We start from the raw sequence: 15,643 nt of genomic DNA on the forward strand, positions 1-15,643 counted from the left end.
CTAATTTTTTGTGTTTTAGTAGAGACGAGGTTTCACTGTGTTACCCAGGTTGGTTTCAAACTCCTGAGCTCAGGCAAACCGCCCACCTCAGCCTCCCAAAGTGCTGGGATTACAGGTGTGAGCCACCACAGCTGGCCGTATCTAGTTTTAAATTAGTCTTGGTCTCATCTCTATTTGATGTAAGTTAATAAATAAATGAAGAGAGTTTAATAGCAAATAAAAAAGGAGATGCAATATTATATGGTTAAAAAAATACTTTTGGAGTCAGAGCTGACTCTGTTTAGTTCATGTCCTGTTTTGTTGTTTATTCTATGACCTTAGGCAAACCACTTAAATTCTGATCTTTAGTTTCCTGTTCAGTGAAATAGGATTAATTGCAGTTCATATTGTGAGGATTAAGTGAGCTCAAGTAAGGAAACACCTAGCACAGTACAGTGCACATAGAATGTGCTTGGTATACTTTTCTCATTAGAGTCCCTAATCTCCTGATGGATGTCTAGACTGAGGCTGCCTGAGAATTCTGAGCATAAGGAGATAAGAGGAAACACTGGGACAGAGAGGATTTTTCCAAAAGCTAACAAGATTCCATTTTTCTTTGTATAGAAGTTCAGAAGTCTTATGGCTGATTGTGTTGGATTGGGTTGCATCTTGTTCTGTGCGCCTCAGAACAACTGCTACAATTCTAGGGCAGTAACATAAAATAACACTTGGAATCAGTTAATGTACAGTCAGTCGGTCCGTATTCTGTATAATTGTCACAGAAGACAGAATCTTACTGGAGAGGAAACGCTTCTGAAGTACAATGCTTCAGAGTTGTCTCTTGTAAGAGAAAAATGAGAGAAGTGAAAGGAAGACACCAGCTGGCCACCAAACTCCCATTTCACAGTTGAGCTTAGCTAGTCCATGGTCTTGACTTTCATCGTGCTGGGTTTTCATGCTTTGGGTAGGCTCTCCAGGATGAACTCAAGCAACCCAAACTCATAAGAAGTGATATATGTCATACATTAATTCTTCAATCACTTTGAGAGTAATTTGCTCTGTGCCTTTTTGTAGGCATTTCCTTCTTGATATCAAAGTCCCTAGGAGGCAGCATTAAACATCATGATGTTGCCCACTGAGCATGAGATGAGAGGAAGTGGCATAGTCCAATGGACAGTTTTGTCCAGGCTACTCTGAAACCTGATGTGTTATGCCAGCCCTGAAACAGACAGCTTCCCAAGTGACTCAAACCTTAAGGTTTCCCACAATTACCATTTCTATACAGAATTTAATATTGCTATTAAAAAGTACTGAGGCAGCTTTCTACGAATGCTGAGTTGGTTAGGTAGTGTACACACACACACACACACACACACACACACACACACACACACTCCTCCCCTAAAAAAGAAGAAAGCAAAGAAAACCAATACTTTCTGTAAATGCATGGCATATCTCAGGAAGAATTCAAAAGAAACTGAACTGGTAATAATATTTGCCTCTGGGAAGGTGTACAGGGTGGCAGGGCTACAGGGCACAGGTGTAGAAGGGGGATTAATTTTTAATTGTATATCCTTTGAATTCTATACCTTAAGTATGTATTATTCAAAAAACTAAATGTTTTAAATCACCAGTAATCCCAGCACAGCTATTTTATTTGTGTATGACACTTTCTAATTCTCTCCCCTCCTCTCCTCTCCTCCCCTCCCCTCCCCTGCCCTCCCCTCCCTTCCCTTCTTCTCCTCTCCCCTCCCCTCTTCTCCCCTCCCTCCCCTCTTCTTTTTTTTGAGACGGAGTCTCACTCCGTCTCAGGCTGGAGTGCAGTGGTGCGATCTTGGCTCACTGCAACCTCCACCTCCTGGGTTCAAGCGATTCTCCTGCCTCAGCCTCCCGAGTAATTGGGACTACAGGTACCCACCACCATGCTAATTTTTTGTATTTTTAGTAGAGATAGGGTTTCACCGTGTTACTTGGGTTGGTCTTGATCTTCTGACTTCATGATCTGCCCACCTCCACCTCCCAAAATGCTGGGATTACAAGCATGAGCCACTGCGTCCAGCCTCTGATTTCTTACTCAAGGCAGATATGTTTTCATAGGGTTACAATCATTGTGTCTATACTTACATCCAGTTAGGATGCTTTTCACAAGTTAACTTATAATGGCTATTTATTTCCTGCTATGATCTGAGAGTTTATATCTCCCCCAGATTCATATACTGAAATCCTAACCCCCAAGGTGATGTTATTAGGAAGTGAGGTCTTCGGGAGGTGATTAGGTCATGAGAGTAGAACCCTCATGAATGAGATTAATGCCCATATAAAAGAGGCCAAAGGGAGCTTGTTTATGACTTCACCATATGAAGGTGCATATAGAAGATGCTACCTATGAGGAAATGGGCCCTAACTAGAAACCAAATCTGTAGGTGCCTTGTTATTGGACTTCCCAGCCTATATAACTGTGAGAAATAAATTTCGGTTGTTTATAAGCCACTCAGTCTATGATATTTTGTTATAGCAGCTAAATGACTAAGATAAATTTGCAGATCACCCGAAATTGGAGATACGGTATAATTAAGTGGCTTATTTCTATAATTGAGGACCCAGTTTCTCTCTTTCTCTTTGGACTTTTCTTGTCTTCAGCATTGGCTTTATCTTAAGGTTTTTTCCCCTTAAAGTTGCAGTGTGCTGCCAACGGCAGTCAGGGCTATAAGCATCCTTGTCCAGTTTAGCAAGAGATAGACAGACACACCAATTTGTTCTAAGCATGGAATATAAGTCCTTGCATCTAAACTGATAAGTTCAACTCAGGTCACATATCCAGGTGGATAAAGTGCACTAATTGGCCTAGTTCAATCAGATACTACCTGGAATTGAGTTTGTGGACATGTTCCTTTGAACAAAATCAGAGTTCAGTTAGTAATAAAGAAGTGGAGAATGGCTAACTGGACAGGCAACCAACAGTGTCTACCATAATACCTTTTTAAAAAATAATGGTTTTTCTTTTTCTGATACAAAAAAATACTTGTTCACCGTCTTAAAAACTTGGAAAAGAAAGCATAGTTGGGAGAAGGTACTAACGAACATCCTATTACCGCTATCCAGAAAACCACCTCAATGTATTTTTCTCCTCTATATAGTTTTTACATAGTTGCGATCATACACCTTATTAACCATTTTGTATTTTAATGGCTATAAAATATTTACATAGGTCAGTCTCAGTGGCTGACGCCTGTAATCCCAGCACTTTGGGAGGCTGAGGCAGGCAGATCACGAGGTCAGGAGTTTGACGACGGCCTCACCAACGTGGTTAAACCCTGTCTCTACCAAAAATACAAAAATTAGCCGGGCATGGTGGTGTGTGCCTGTAATCCCAGCTACTTGGGAGGCTGAGGCAGGAGAATAGCTTGAACCTGGAACACAGAGGTTGCAGTAAGCCGAGATTGAGCCGCTGCCCTTCAGCCTGGGTGACAGAGCAAGATTCTGTCTCAAGAAAAAAAAAATTACTGGATTGGATGTACTGTAATTTATTCAACAGTTCTTTCACCATTAATAAGTAGTTACTGAGTTTTTACTGTAATAGTCCCCATAACAATGAGTATTATGGGGCATAAAGCATTTCATTTTTGTTGAATGTTTCTCTTAGTATTACTTTTCCGCATAAAGCTATCAGTCAAACTATTTTACCACAGATATGGCTTTATAACAGTATGGTTTTGCTTTCCAAAAGGGTTACATCAGCTTAAACTACTATCAAAGTGTGAGTGAACCAATTTTATTATAACCACTCCAGGATTCAGTGTTGTCATTTAAAAATTTATGACCAGTGGCCAGGCATGGTGGCTCACGCCTGTAACCTTAGCACTTTGGGAGGCTGAGACGGGCAGATCACCTGAGGTCAGGAGTTCGAGACCAGCCTGGTCAATATGGTGAAACCTCATCTCTACTAAAAATACAAAAAATTAGTTGGGCGTGGTGGCAGGCGCCTATAATCCCAGCTACAGGTTGAGGCAGGAAAATCACTTGAACTCGAGAGGCAGAGGTTGCAGTGAGTGACAGTGTGAGACTCTGTCTCAAAAAAAGAAAAAAATTATGACCAGTTTACTAGTTATAAAATGGTAAAATGCTTTTGACATGATCTTTATGTTGGTGGCATTATTGTTATCCTATGTTTGGCTTCGGGTTTTATTTACCATAGGGATCTGCAAAGACTTGGAGAACTTCAGTCCGAATTGGCAGGAGTAGCTGATTTCTCTGCCACGTACCTTCGCTGTCAACTACTTCTTATCAAGGTTGGTTTGCATCCATTCTGTTTATGATTGTGATGCAAAAAAGCACCTTTGTGGATCTAGCAGTGTGTGAGATCATAAGTTGCAAAACTTACGGTCTTAATGCAGCCACTTGACAATGGAGAAATTATGTATTCTGCAGTGTGATTGCATTTGTCTCGAATGAAATATTAACTAATAGAAATTTGAATTTGTAAATTTTGGGAGAATTCTTTTATCATAATATAATTAGAGCAGATTGGATAATCATTTTAGTTAGAATGCCAAGGATTGTAAATGTTTTGTATAATTTGATTAGCAAAGGAATTGTATAAAGTTTTAGATGTTATCTTAAAATGCTCATTTCAAGGCCGGGTGTGGTGGCTCACACCTGTAATCTTAGCACTTTGAGAGGCCAAAGCTGGAGGATCGCTTGATCCCAAGAGTTTGAGACCAGCCTGGGCAACATAATGATACCTCATCTCTATGAGAAAATTAAAAAACAGCTTGGTGTGGCGATACATTCCTATAACCCCAGCTACTTGGGAGGCTGAATTGGGAGGACTACTTGAGCCTAGGAGGTCAAGGCTGCAAAGTGAGATTGCATTTCAGCCTGGGTGACAGAGCAAGATCCTGTCTTAAAACAAAACAAAAAAAGCTCATTGCTCTTTATTATAGTTAAAAGGTTAATTTCATTGCTCTTAAAAGGACCAACTTGCTAGCATTTCATACTCAGTAGTCAGGTATGTACAGAATTGGTACCCAAGAATCTATTTAGTTTTGCTGAGTTAGAACAATTAAATGAATTCAGTATCTTTTTGCTTCTGTAGCAGAATTTTATTATAAATTTTGGCACAGAATTTAGGAGAGCCCTTTTCACTTGACAAACCTTTATCTTGACCCTAGTTCAAAATGTTCTTTGTTTTTAAAGTAATTAATGATATTTGATTAAAGTCAGAATAAATAGGGGAGTCAAAAGTTATTTTCTACTCTGTGAACTTGTGTTAACTGTTATACTTACAGTTGTACAGGTGTGTGTATTTATGTAAAGGTGGGTATGTATGCTTAGTATTTAAATGGTCCTTGTTAGATTAGATATATTCTTTCTAATATATATATCTGTGTAATAACCACCACAAGCAAGTCATAGAACATTTTTGTCACTCCAAGAAGTTCCTTCATGCCCCTTTGCAAAGTTATTTGGCTTTTCCAAGTCTCTGTGAAACCCTAGGAATTCAAGGAGGTCTTGGAAAAAAATCCACTTTTCTATAGTAGCAGAATATGGGTGAGAAAAGAGAAGCGATTACTTCTAAAAAGAACACGTAATTGTTGGTTATTCAATGACAAGAAGTGACAGCGTAGGTAAGGGACTCAGAGCCAGAACCTAAGGCAAGTGTGTTTAATAATAGGAAAAAAGCTAAATAAATTGTGGCACAGCTACCTAGCAGTATATTCTATAGGCAGTAATGATCTTTACAAAGAATTATACAACAACATGACAAAATACTTAGGTTGTAATGTTATGTACCCAAAAGAAGGGGAGCCAATCATAATCCCAAAAGACAGCCCAGAACATCATGCTCCCAAACTGTTGAAATTCCAAAAGATCAAAATCCCTAAAGTCTGAAATCCCAAAAACCACAGCCTGGAAAAGATCAAAATCCCCAAAATACAATTATGGAAAAAATAATTTAAAAAATTTAAAGGCCAGGTGTGGTAGCTCATGCCTGTAATCCCAGCACTTTGGGAGGCCAGGGCGGGCAGATCACGAGGTCAGGAGATTAAGACCATCCTGGCCAATGTGGTGAAACCCCATCTCTACTAAAAATACAAAAAAATTAGCTGGGCATGGTGGCACACACCTGTAGTCCCAGCTACTTGGGAGGCTGAGTCAGGAGAATTGCTTGAACCCAGAAGGTGGAGATTGCAGTGAGCTGAGATTGCACCACTGCACTACGGCCTGGGCGACAGTGCAAGACTCTGTCTCAAAAAAAAAATAACAAATAAAATAAAAAATTTAAAGACATTTATTTATGTTTTTAAGGAGGAATTTATTTGAGAAACATAAAAACACAACAATATATACCACCTTATAAAACAGACAATAATAACACACATTTTTGCGGGCATAAACATTCAGGTTACTAATGACAGTTGGGTGGGTATAACAGTTATGGGCATATGAACCATATTTATAAAGAAATTGGTCATAAGGGGAAAGGTATAAATGCGTATCACTATGGTTTTTTTTTTTTTTTTTTTTTTTTTCTCCCCACTATGGTTGTTAATTGTATATACACAGCTTTTTAACTGTGGTCATCTGAAATACTGTGCCCAACAACCTTAAGTCTTTTGACAAGATTGATCAAAACCATGATGGGTCACCACTGCATATGCAGTCACCCAAAGAGCTGAGATCTCAAGAAATTTCATCTTTTACAAATGTAGATGTATGTAAAAGATATCTCTTTATTGAGGAAGTGACGTTTTATGTACACACTCAATGCTTATACACAGTCAGTATTGTGTTGATGCACTTTCATGGAGTCAAATTTCTGATATCCAAGCAGCAGAACCCAGAGAATCCATTTTGCCATTTTGTCTTTTTTTTTTTCTTTGAGACAGAGTCTCACTCCGTTACCCAGGCTGGAATGCAGTGGCGTGATCTCAGCTCACTGCTGCAATCTCTTCTTCGGTTCAAGCGATTCTCCTGTCTCAGCCTCCCAAGTAGCTGGAATTACAGGCGTGCACCACCACACCTGGCTAATTTTTGTATTTTTAGTAGAGACAGGGTTTTGCCCTGTTAGTCAGGCTGATCTGGAACTCCTGACCTCAGGTGATCGACCCACCTCAGCCTCCCAAAGTGCTGGGATTACAGGCATGAGCCATTTTGCCCTGCCCATTTTGTCTTTTGTATTTGTTCCCTCCTGGCCACTGGCTGATTGGATGGTACCCGCCAACACTGAGGGCAGATGGTCTCCGTCTAGTACACTCAGATTTACACACTAACCTCTGGAAATACCCTCACAGACACACCCTGACTGTGTAAAACAAAATAATGTTTTACCAGGTTTCTGGTATTCCTTAATCTAGTCAAGTTGATACCTAAAATTAGGTCCGTAAGTTCACCCCGTGTCAACTTGGCACTCAAACGCATCTCCTTAAGCCATACTTAATTTCCAAATAAATTACAAGGTAATAGTTATGCAAGAGATGAGGTCATGTGGATGGATAGGTGAGGAGAGAGATGAAAGGTAAGATTGTGGCTCTTAGTGATGTTTTAAATGTAGAGTGATTGAAAGACGGAGAAATCTAGGAATGTTGCCTGATTTTTAGTTGAATATATTTGTAAAGTGTTTGGGGGCAGGTGTTATTCATAACATAATGAGCATAGGGGAAAGGAAAAAAGAACCACAGTCAAGGAAGAAGGATCTAGGTGGTTCAGGTTAGCCCAGTGGCTCTGGGAAGGAGTGCCTAGAGCCCAGAAGCTGGCTTGTCGGCACATTCTGGTGAAGGATTCATGGCTCCTGTACTCTGCTTCCAGAAGCACTGATCTGGGACACAGGGCCTTTGGGCTAGAAATTGGATCAAATGGGCAGGAATTCATTTAGCCCAAACCATTGGTCTCATCTCTCTCCATAACAGATACAGCTTATTGGGTTAAAAGAATAAGATTAATTGAGAAGAAGTCCTGTTCATGGTAGACTTTCAAAGGAAAACAAAAATGTAAATCCCAGATGATATGCCAGTCTTTGTGACCTCTATGTTCTGTTCCCTCCTGATTTGTCTGTGTAGGCCTTGCAGGAAAAGTTGTGGAATGTGGCAGCGCCTTTGTATTTGAAGCAGAGTGATTTGGCCTCAGCAGCAGCGAAACAGGTAAGCTATTCAGACCTTCCTTTCAAATAGGTCTCTGTCCAGGAATTGTCCAGTCCAAGGCAGAGCCAGAGGCCTTCCTATAGCTCTATACCTTTGTGTGGCCTCCCTCATTTTAGGCTATGACAGAAGTTAGTGATATGAGAAGGAGCATAACTGGGGGACACAGCACTCACTTTGGAGTCAGGGGACCTGGGTTCAAGTCCCAGATCTGCCTCAGATTTGCTGAGTGACATTGAGCAAGTTACTTAACTTCCCTGGATTTTTCCTCTTCTATAAAATATGGCAGTTGGGCCAGGCATGGTGGCTCACTCATGTAATCCCAGCACTCTGGGAGACTGAGGCGGACACATTACTTGAAGTGAGGAGTTTGAGACCAGCCTGGCCAACATGGTGAAACCCTGTCTCTACCATCATGAATCTTTTATCTGAAAATGTAGCTGAACTCAATTAAGATTGTTTATATCTTTAGCCTGTACCATCACTTCAGTGCTAAAAGGTCCTTACATTTCTGGGTAGTTCATTAAGCAGGCTTTAAATTTTTTGCCTATAGTTTATTTCCTTTCAGCTTTGAGTAGTTCCCTTTTGCATCTAAGTATTGAGACTTGGTGATCTCTTGCAGGTCAAGTCTTCCAAATAGGAAGTCTGTAAATGACCCAGGAGGAAGCTAATGATGATGACAGTGATTGTTACAGTTCACTAAATAATTTCAAGTCTGTTAGCTTAATTACCCCTCATAATAATCTCATTTGATAGGAATAAGTACTAATTCTATTTTAGAGATGAGGCAGTTAAAGCTCAGCAAGGTTAAATTCATAGAGCTATAGGTAATACAATCAGGACTGGAGACCAGATCCTCTGATACCCAGAATCTGTTTTCTACTACAGTACCGACTCTTGTCTGATCCAGACTCTCTCTCAGACCTGGTATGTGGCTTATTGTAGAAGAGTAGAATTTAATGACTAGAACCCAGTAATTGAGCCACACTGGAAAGATGGGACCAGGGAGCAATAATTTGGAAGGAAAAGAGGAAAGAAGTTACCATTGCTGTATATCACAGATACTGTGATAAGCATCTTGCATGCCCCATTTGATACTTTAAACTTCATGATGTTGGTGCTATTTCTTCCCCGTTTACAGAAAGGGATTGAGACATTCATGTAATTTAATTTGTCTCATTGCCAGTTATAAGAGAGTCTGGAGTCGTTTCTCTAACCCCAGAGTGTTCACAGAGAGGCAAGCACAGAAGGGAAAGAGAAGAATCGTTTTTATGAAAGTAGCTTATTTGGATAAAGCTGAGCAAGATCGGGAACTTGATCTGGGGTCATAGACAATGTTTTCTTGCACTTATTTCCTTCCCAAACTCTCTCAGACCAAGCCCACAGAGCAGTCTATCAGGATAACTAACATATGGTTAATAGTTCCTGATGTTTAATTCTTGAGGATTTCCTGGGGATTGGGTTTCCATATATAATATATATTAATTTGTTCCCATGGCAGAGTGAGTTTAGTTTAGGGTAACAAGCAGTGCTTTCAGTGCTTTGCAGTTTGCTTAAGTGATTAAATTTTCTTATCTTCACATCATCAACTGAGATGATTTTATTACCAGGTCAGTCTTCTTTTTAAATAGGCAAAATAATTTATTCGCTCTTCACAAGGCATACTATACTAATTTCTTTCAACACTTAAAAGCATAGGGATGTAAAATCTCAGTTCAGAGTTTCACCTAAGGTTATTTAACAGTAGAAATCTATGCTGCTCTCAAGTAAGACTGATACTTTTATTGATTATTAATTACCTTTTCTTTATAGATTATGGAAGAGACCTACAAAATGGAGTTCATGTACAGTGGTGTGGAGAATAAGCAGGTGGTGATTATACATCACATGAGGCTACAGGCCAAAGCTTTGCAACTTATAGTAACAGCACGAACTACACGAGGGTAAGATGTGGGGTTGGCCAAAAGATGTGGCATGTTCCTTTCAAAGATGCTTCAAATGCATTCAGACATCACACCAAAGTTAATGATAAGTAAAATGAGATTTAGAAAAGACTAGCTAAGGAATGTGTGACCTATTTTTTTTTCAGATATTACAAATTCTTTTGTTGCATCAGATTTGTTGGAAATCCAATTGTGTCTCTCCCTTGCTAAAAACCCTCTGGTGACTCTCCATTGCATATAGCACAACACAGGACTTTAACTGGCAAAAAGGACATTTTGTATCCTCCTACTTGATAGATTTCCTTACGAATTTAGTGCCGGGGACCAATTTTTCTGTTCTGAAGGGACTAATAATCTTTTTCTCAGGCAGTAAGCATAAACTAGAGGATATACTGGGAAGTCAGACTATTTTATTCAAATCCTGTCTTTTTTACTTACTAGTTGTTTGGTTATGAACAGGTTTTTAAACCTTTTTGTACCTTGTTTCCCTGTTCAAAATGAAAATGAAGACAACATCTATCTTATGGCATTCCTGTGAAGAATAAATGAGAGAATACATGTAAAAACACTTAGCATGGTACTTGATACGTAATAAGAGTTCAGTGTAAGACTGTAAAGCTGTAAGACTTTCAGATAACTGGAACTGCCACATTTCATGGATTTCAAGATGCACATATTATTGTAAGTTCACTGAAATCAAATATTTTGATGGGGTGCCATAGTGTTTTTTGTTTCTTACTATTTCATAAAATAAAGGTGCATCTTAAGAATGATGGCATCATAGATTTGATACAAAAAAGTACTTAGGTGACTCACTGCCAGCTCGCAGAAATGTTTGATGCTCAGTCCAGTAGCTATGTCAACAAAAATGTGGCGTAGAGATATAAATATGAATGTTTAAACACTGAAGCATACTAGGTCAGAAAGAACATCCTGAGAAACAAAATATTTTATTTCTTCACTTATCTTGATAGTGACTTTATAAAGTCAGGGAGTGATTTAATCTTAAAGATATATATAATCATTTAACAAATGTTTAATTCCTACTATGTGCCAGTTATAATTGAAATAAACAAAGATGTGTGTGATGGCATCTATATTTTTTTTTTTTAAAAAAGATCGTGCCATTGCACTCCAACTTGGGCAACAGAGCAGGACCCCATCTCTCAATAATAATTTGAAAGTTTGGCCGGGCGCGGTGGCTCACGCCTGTAATCCCAGCACTTTGGGAGGCCGAGGCGGGTGGATCACGAGGTCAAGAGATCGAGACCATCCTGGTCAACATGGTGAAACCCCGTCTCTACTAAAACTACAAAGAATTAGCTGGGCATGGTGGCGCGTGCCGGTAGTCCCAGCTACTCAGGAGGCTGAGGCAGGAGAATTGCCTGAACCTAGGAGGCGGAGGTTGCGGTGAGCCGAGATCGCGCCATTGCACTCCAGCCTGGGTAACAAGAGTGAAACTCTGTCTCAAAAAAAAAAAAAAAAAATTTGAAAGTTTGTTTCAGTTGATTATGTTTTTATAATGTAGCTTATATTTTTATAAGTTTATAACTATATAATCTTTATAAGGTTATAAATACATAGTCCTTATATATACTTTTTTAAATTTTTTATATAAAATATTTTTTATTTTTAAAAATAATAGAGACATGGTTTCACTATGTTGCTCAGGCCGGTCTTGAATTCCTGAGCTCAAAGATCCTCCCACCTCAGCTTCCCAAAGTGCTAGGATTACAGGCGTGAGCCATCACTTATAATCTTTATAAGTTTAGTTCCAACTTTGCTACCACTGTTCTTTATGTATCACAGTTGCTTTTTAAATTCCTTGGCTCTCATACATAAATGGAATTCTTTTCCAATATTTTTATATTGCTATGGTGCCTTTATTTATTGTATTGGGAATGCTCCCAAATCAGAATAGGTTAATAGAGACTCCCTGTTATGTTCCCTTTTAGTATTTAATGTTATAGTTGAATGTCTTCTGTGAGTCTCGTTCTCTTCCCTACAGCTTATTTTTCATGCTCAAACCTTTAAAATTTTCTTTCTCTCTTTAATTTCACCAGGATATGTCTAGATATGTGTTTTCTTTCAATATTCTTGCTGATCTTTGGTGGCAGTTTGAAGTATCAACTGTTTTTAGCTCAGGGATTTTTTTCCTCCATTATTTCTTTACTTACTTCTTCTATACACTAGTCTTGCATACTGGATGTTGGATTTTCTTGATCTATTTTTCCTATACCTTTTATTTTGTAATTTCATTTTCTTTGTTTTTCTATTCTATATTCTGAGTAAATTCCTTAATATGCTCTTTTAGTTTATCATTTCAGTTTACAATGTTGTTGATTCCACTGTTCATGGATTATTGAGTTTGATTTCATTATATGTTTTATTTCCAAGTGTGCTTCGCTACTATTTTTTTCTTTTTTTTTTTCCTGCTATATAGCTTCTAATCTCATCTGCTGGTTTTGTAGCAGTTTGTCAGTGCAGTAGGTTTAAATCCTGTTAACTCTCACGGAGGTTACTGATTAGCATTTAAAAAAAAATTTTTTTTTAAGTTTAGTTAACTTTTTAGGTATGTTTCTTGGAGCCCTTATAGTGTCAACATTAATAGGCTATACCACTATGGAAAAAATGATCTCTGAGTAAATTGCATGTAGACCAGAAGGAAATATAAATGGTTTCCAGATGCAGATACAATGGCTATGGGCTTCACTGAGTACAGTGATTCTTGAAACTGGATAGATCATTTGTCGGGTCGCTGGAAGCTATGCCTATGGAGTTGTTTCAAGAGATATTAGCAGGCCAGCTATGGTGGCCCATGTCTGTAATCCCAACACTTTAGGAGGTTGAGGTAGGAGGACTGCTTGAGCCCAGGAGTTTGAGACCAGCCTGGATAATACAGTGAGACCACCACCTCTACAAAAAATTTAAGAAGTTTATCTTGGCATAGTGGTGTATTCTTATAGTCCCGGCTACTCAGACGGGGTTTCACCGTGTTGATCAGGATGGTCTCGATCTCTTGACCGCGTGATCCACCTGCCTCAGCTCCCAAAGTGCTGGGATTACAGGCTTGAGCCACTGCGCCCGGCAATAACTTTTTACTGAAATGAAATGTTCTCAAGTACTGTGAGGCCAAAGAAATCAAGATAGAGAAGAAGGAGCATCATCTGTGTTTGTGGGCAAAGTAGTAACAAAACTTTGTCCCCTCCTGCTACTCAGGAGGCCAGGATGGGAAGATTGCTTGAGCTCAGGAGGTTGAGGCTGTAGTGAGCCATGATAACACCACTGCACTCCAGCCTAGGTGACAGACTGAGACCCTGTCTCTAAACAAACAACAAAAAAAGAGATATTAGCACCTATGGTGCATGAGGCATCTCAGCTAGTATGGCCTCTACACCTACCTGATTTAGAGCTCATCTCCTTGCACATGAGCTGTCAGTGTTGGGAATAAAGCTCCCAGGTAGATGTATGGACTGTTGTAAGGACTCCTGCAGAATGGGAACTTGACACTGTAGTGCCTGCATGCTATGCTTCTCTCCTGTATTCATAGTGAGTCTAGTGCCAAGTGTAGCCTGTGATAGTCTGATTTTTAATGTTCTTTGAGCTTAATGGGCACTGCAGTAGTTTAATCAGGTCTTGGGATCCTGACAGGTATTACCCCCAGGTCCATTAGGAGTCCTCTCTTACTTTTAGAGATCATTTTTATAGTGTAATATGCCAATTTTCCTTTAATTTAGGCTCAGGTTTCTGGGACTTTTGGTCCTCACTTCTCAGTTTGAAGATTTCACAAGCAAATTATTTTACATTTCTTTTCTACAGACTTGACCCCTTATTTGGGATGTGTGAAAAATTTTTACAGGAAGTGGACTTTTTTCAGAGGTAAGTATTTTATATCTCTTCTGGCTTATTAAATCTTGGTTCCACAGAGAATAGCACGGGCAGGCAATAGAAGCAATCAGAAATCACATTCCTCAGTTTAGCCTGTGCAGCCAAGCTATCATTCTGGCCATGTGCCCTAATTTGTTTTTTTTCCTTAATGTTATAGAAACTTCTTTGAAGTTAGAGCTTCAAAACTAAACCTACCAGGAATCACTTGGATTTAGCACTTAGCTAGAGCCATAAAAAGACAAGTAATATGAAGAAAACTTGTAAATACGTTTGTTGAAAAAAATCATTAGTCATCTGTTTTTTTCACCACTGTTTGCTTACACTGCTCTTTATTATTTATTTTTATTTTTATTTTTTTTGAGAAGGAGTCTCACTCTGTCGCCCATGCTGGAGTGCAGTGGTGTGATCTTGGCTCACTGCAACCTCCGTCTGCTGGGTTCAAGTGACTCTCCTGCCTCAACCTCCCAAGAAGTTGGGACTACAGGTGCTTGCCACCACCCCCAGCTAATTTTTGTATTTTTAGTATAGACGGGGTTTCATCATGTTGGTCAGGCAGTTCTCGAACTCTTTGACTTCAAGTGACCTGCCTGCCTTAGCCTCCCAAAGAGCTGGAATTACAGGCATGAGCCATTACTGTGTCTGACCTCATTATTATTTTTAGAGACAGTGTCTTACTCGGTCACCCAGGCTGGAGTGCAGTGGCGAAATCAGAGCTCACTGCACCCTTGAACTCCTGGGCTAAAGCTATCTTCCCACCTCAGACTCCTGAGTAACAGGCATGTGCCAACACGCCTGGGTAATTTTTAATATTTTTTTTTAGAGATGGGGTCTTGCTGTGTTGCTTAGGCTAGTCTTGAATCCCTGGCTTCAAGACATCCTCCTGCCTCTGCCTCCCAAAGTATTGGGATTATAGGTCTGAACCACTGTGCCAGGCCCACACTGTTGTTACACTTGCATATTTCTCTAAAATATGCAAACAATTGTTCTGCAATTCTGCAGGTAAATTTTATCTTGTAGAATACATATATTTTTTCAGAGTTGTATATGGAATGAATTGGTTAACAGCACATGCAGTAGTTGAATGGAAAGCCTGATGAAGAAATAGGAGCCCAGGGAATGACCAGACCTGTGGTATGCAGCCAAATTATACTGGGAGAAGACAGAGGATCTTAAAGCACTGATGAAGTCTGTTTCATTTCTTCCACTCATTGTCTCTGCCCTCATGAAGTTCACCAAACCTGAGGATTTTTTTTTTTTCAAACCTGAGGATTTTATGACTCTGTACTTGTCATTTGGGTGATGATGGCTTCTTAAAGGGCTGAGTTGCAGCACTACCTTCACCAGCAGGTAATGCTGTCTAGCAAATGGTACAGTCTAGCTTGGTCTTTTAAAATTCTAGTTTGGAGGCCTGGCACAGTGGCTCATGCCTGTAATCCCAGCACTTTGGGAGGCCGAGGTGGGTGGATCAGGAAGTCAGGAGTTTGAGACTAGCCTGGCCAACATAGTGAAACCCCATCTCCACTAAAAAATGCAAAAAATTAGCTGGGCATGGCAGTGGGCACCTGTAATCCCAGCTACTCAGGAAGCTGAGGTAGGAGAATCACTTGAGGCAGAGGTCCCTGTGAGCCGAGATCATGCCATTGCATTCCAGCCTGGGCAATAGTGTAAGACTCCGTCTCAAAAAAAAAAAGGTCC

At 39.7% G+C, this 15,643-nt stretch overlaps 1 protein-coding gene across 2 annotated transcripts in view; it reads left to right on the forward strand.

The window, feature by feature from the left end:
• Positions 1–15,643, forward strand: part of INTS4 (integrator complex subunit 4) — a 124,707-nt gene that overhangs the window by 98,278 nt on the left and 10,786 nt on the right. For both annotated transcript variants that reach the window (XM_032295920.1, XM_032295921.1), the window contains exons 16-19: positions 4,175–4,268; positions 8,040–8,120; positions 9,930–10,060; positions 13,880–13,939. In XM_032295920.1, the coding sequence (XP_032151811.1) occupies positions 4,175–4,268; positions 8,040–8,120; positions 9,930–10,060; positions 13,880–13,939 (366 nt within the window). The remainder of the gene's footprint in view (positions 1–4,174; positions 4,269–8,039; positions 8,121–9,929; positions 10,061–13,879; positions 13,940–15,643) is intronic.

This window comes from Sapajus apella, unplaced genomic scaffold (assembly GCF_009761245.1).
Source record: "Sapajus apella isolate SASKATOON/1434 unplaced genomic scaffold, GSC_monkey_1.0 scaffold34, whole genome shotgun sequence".
Taxonomy (NCBI): domain Eukaryota; kingdom Metazoa; phylum Chordata; class Mammalia; order Primates; family Cebidae; genus Sapajus; species Sapajus apella.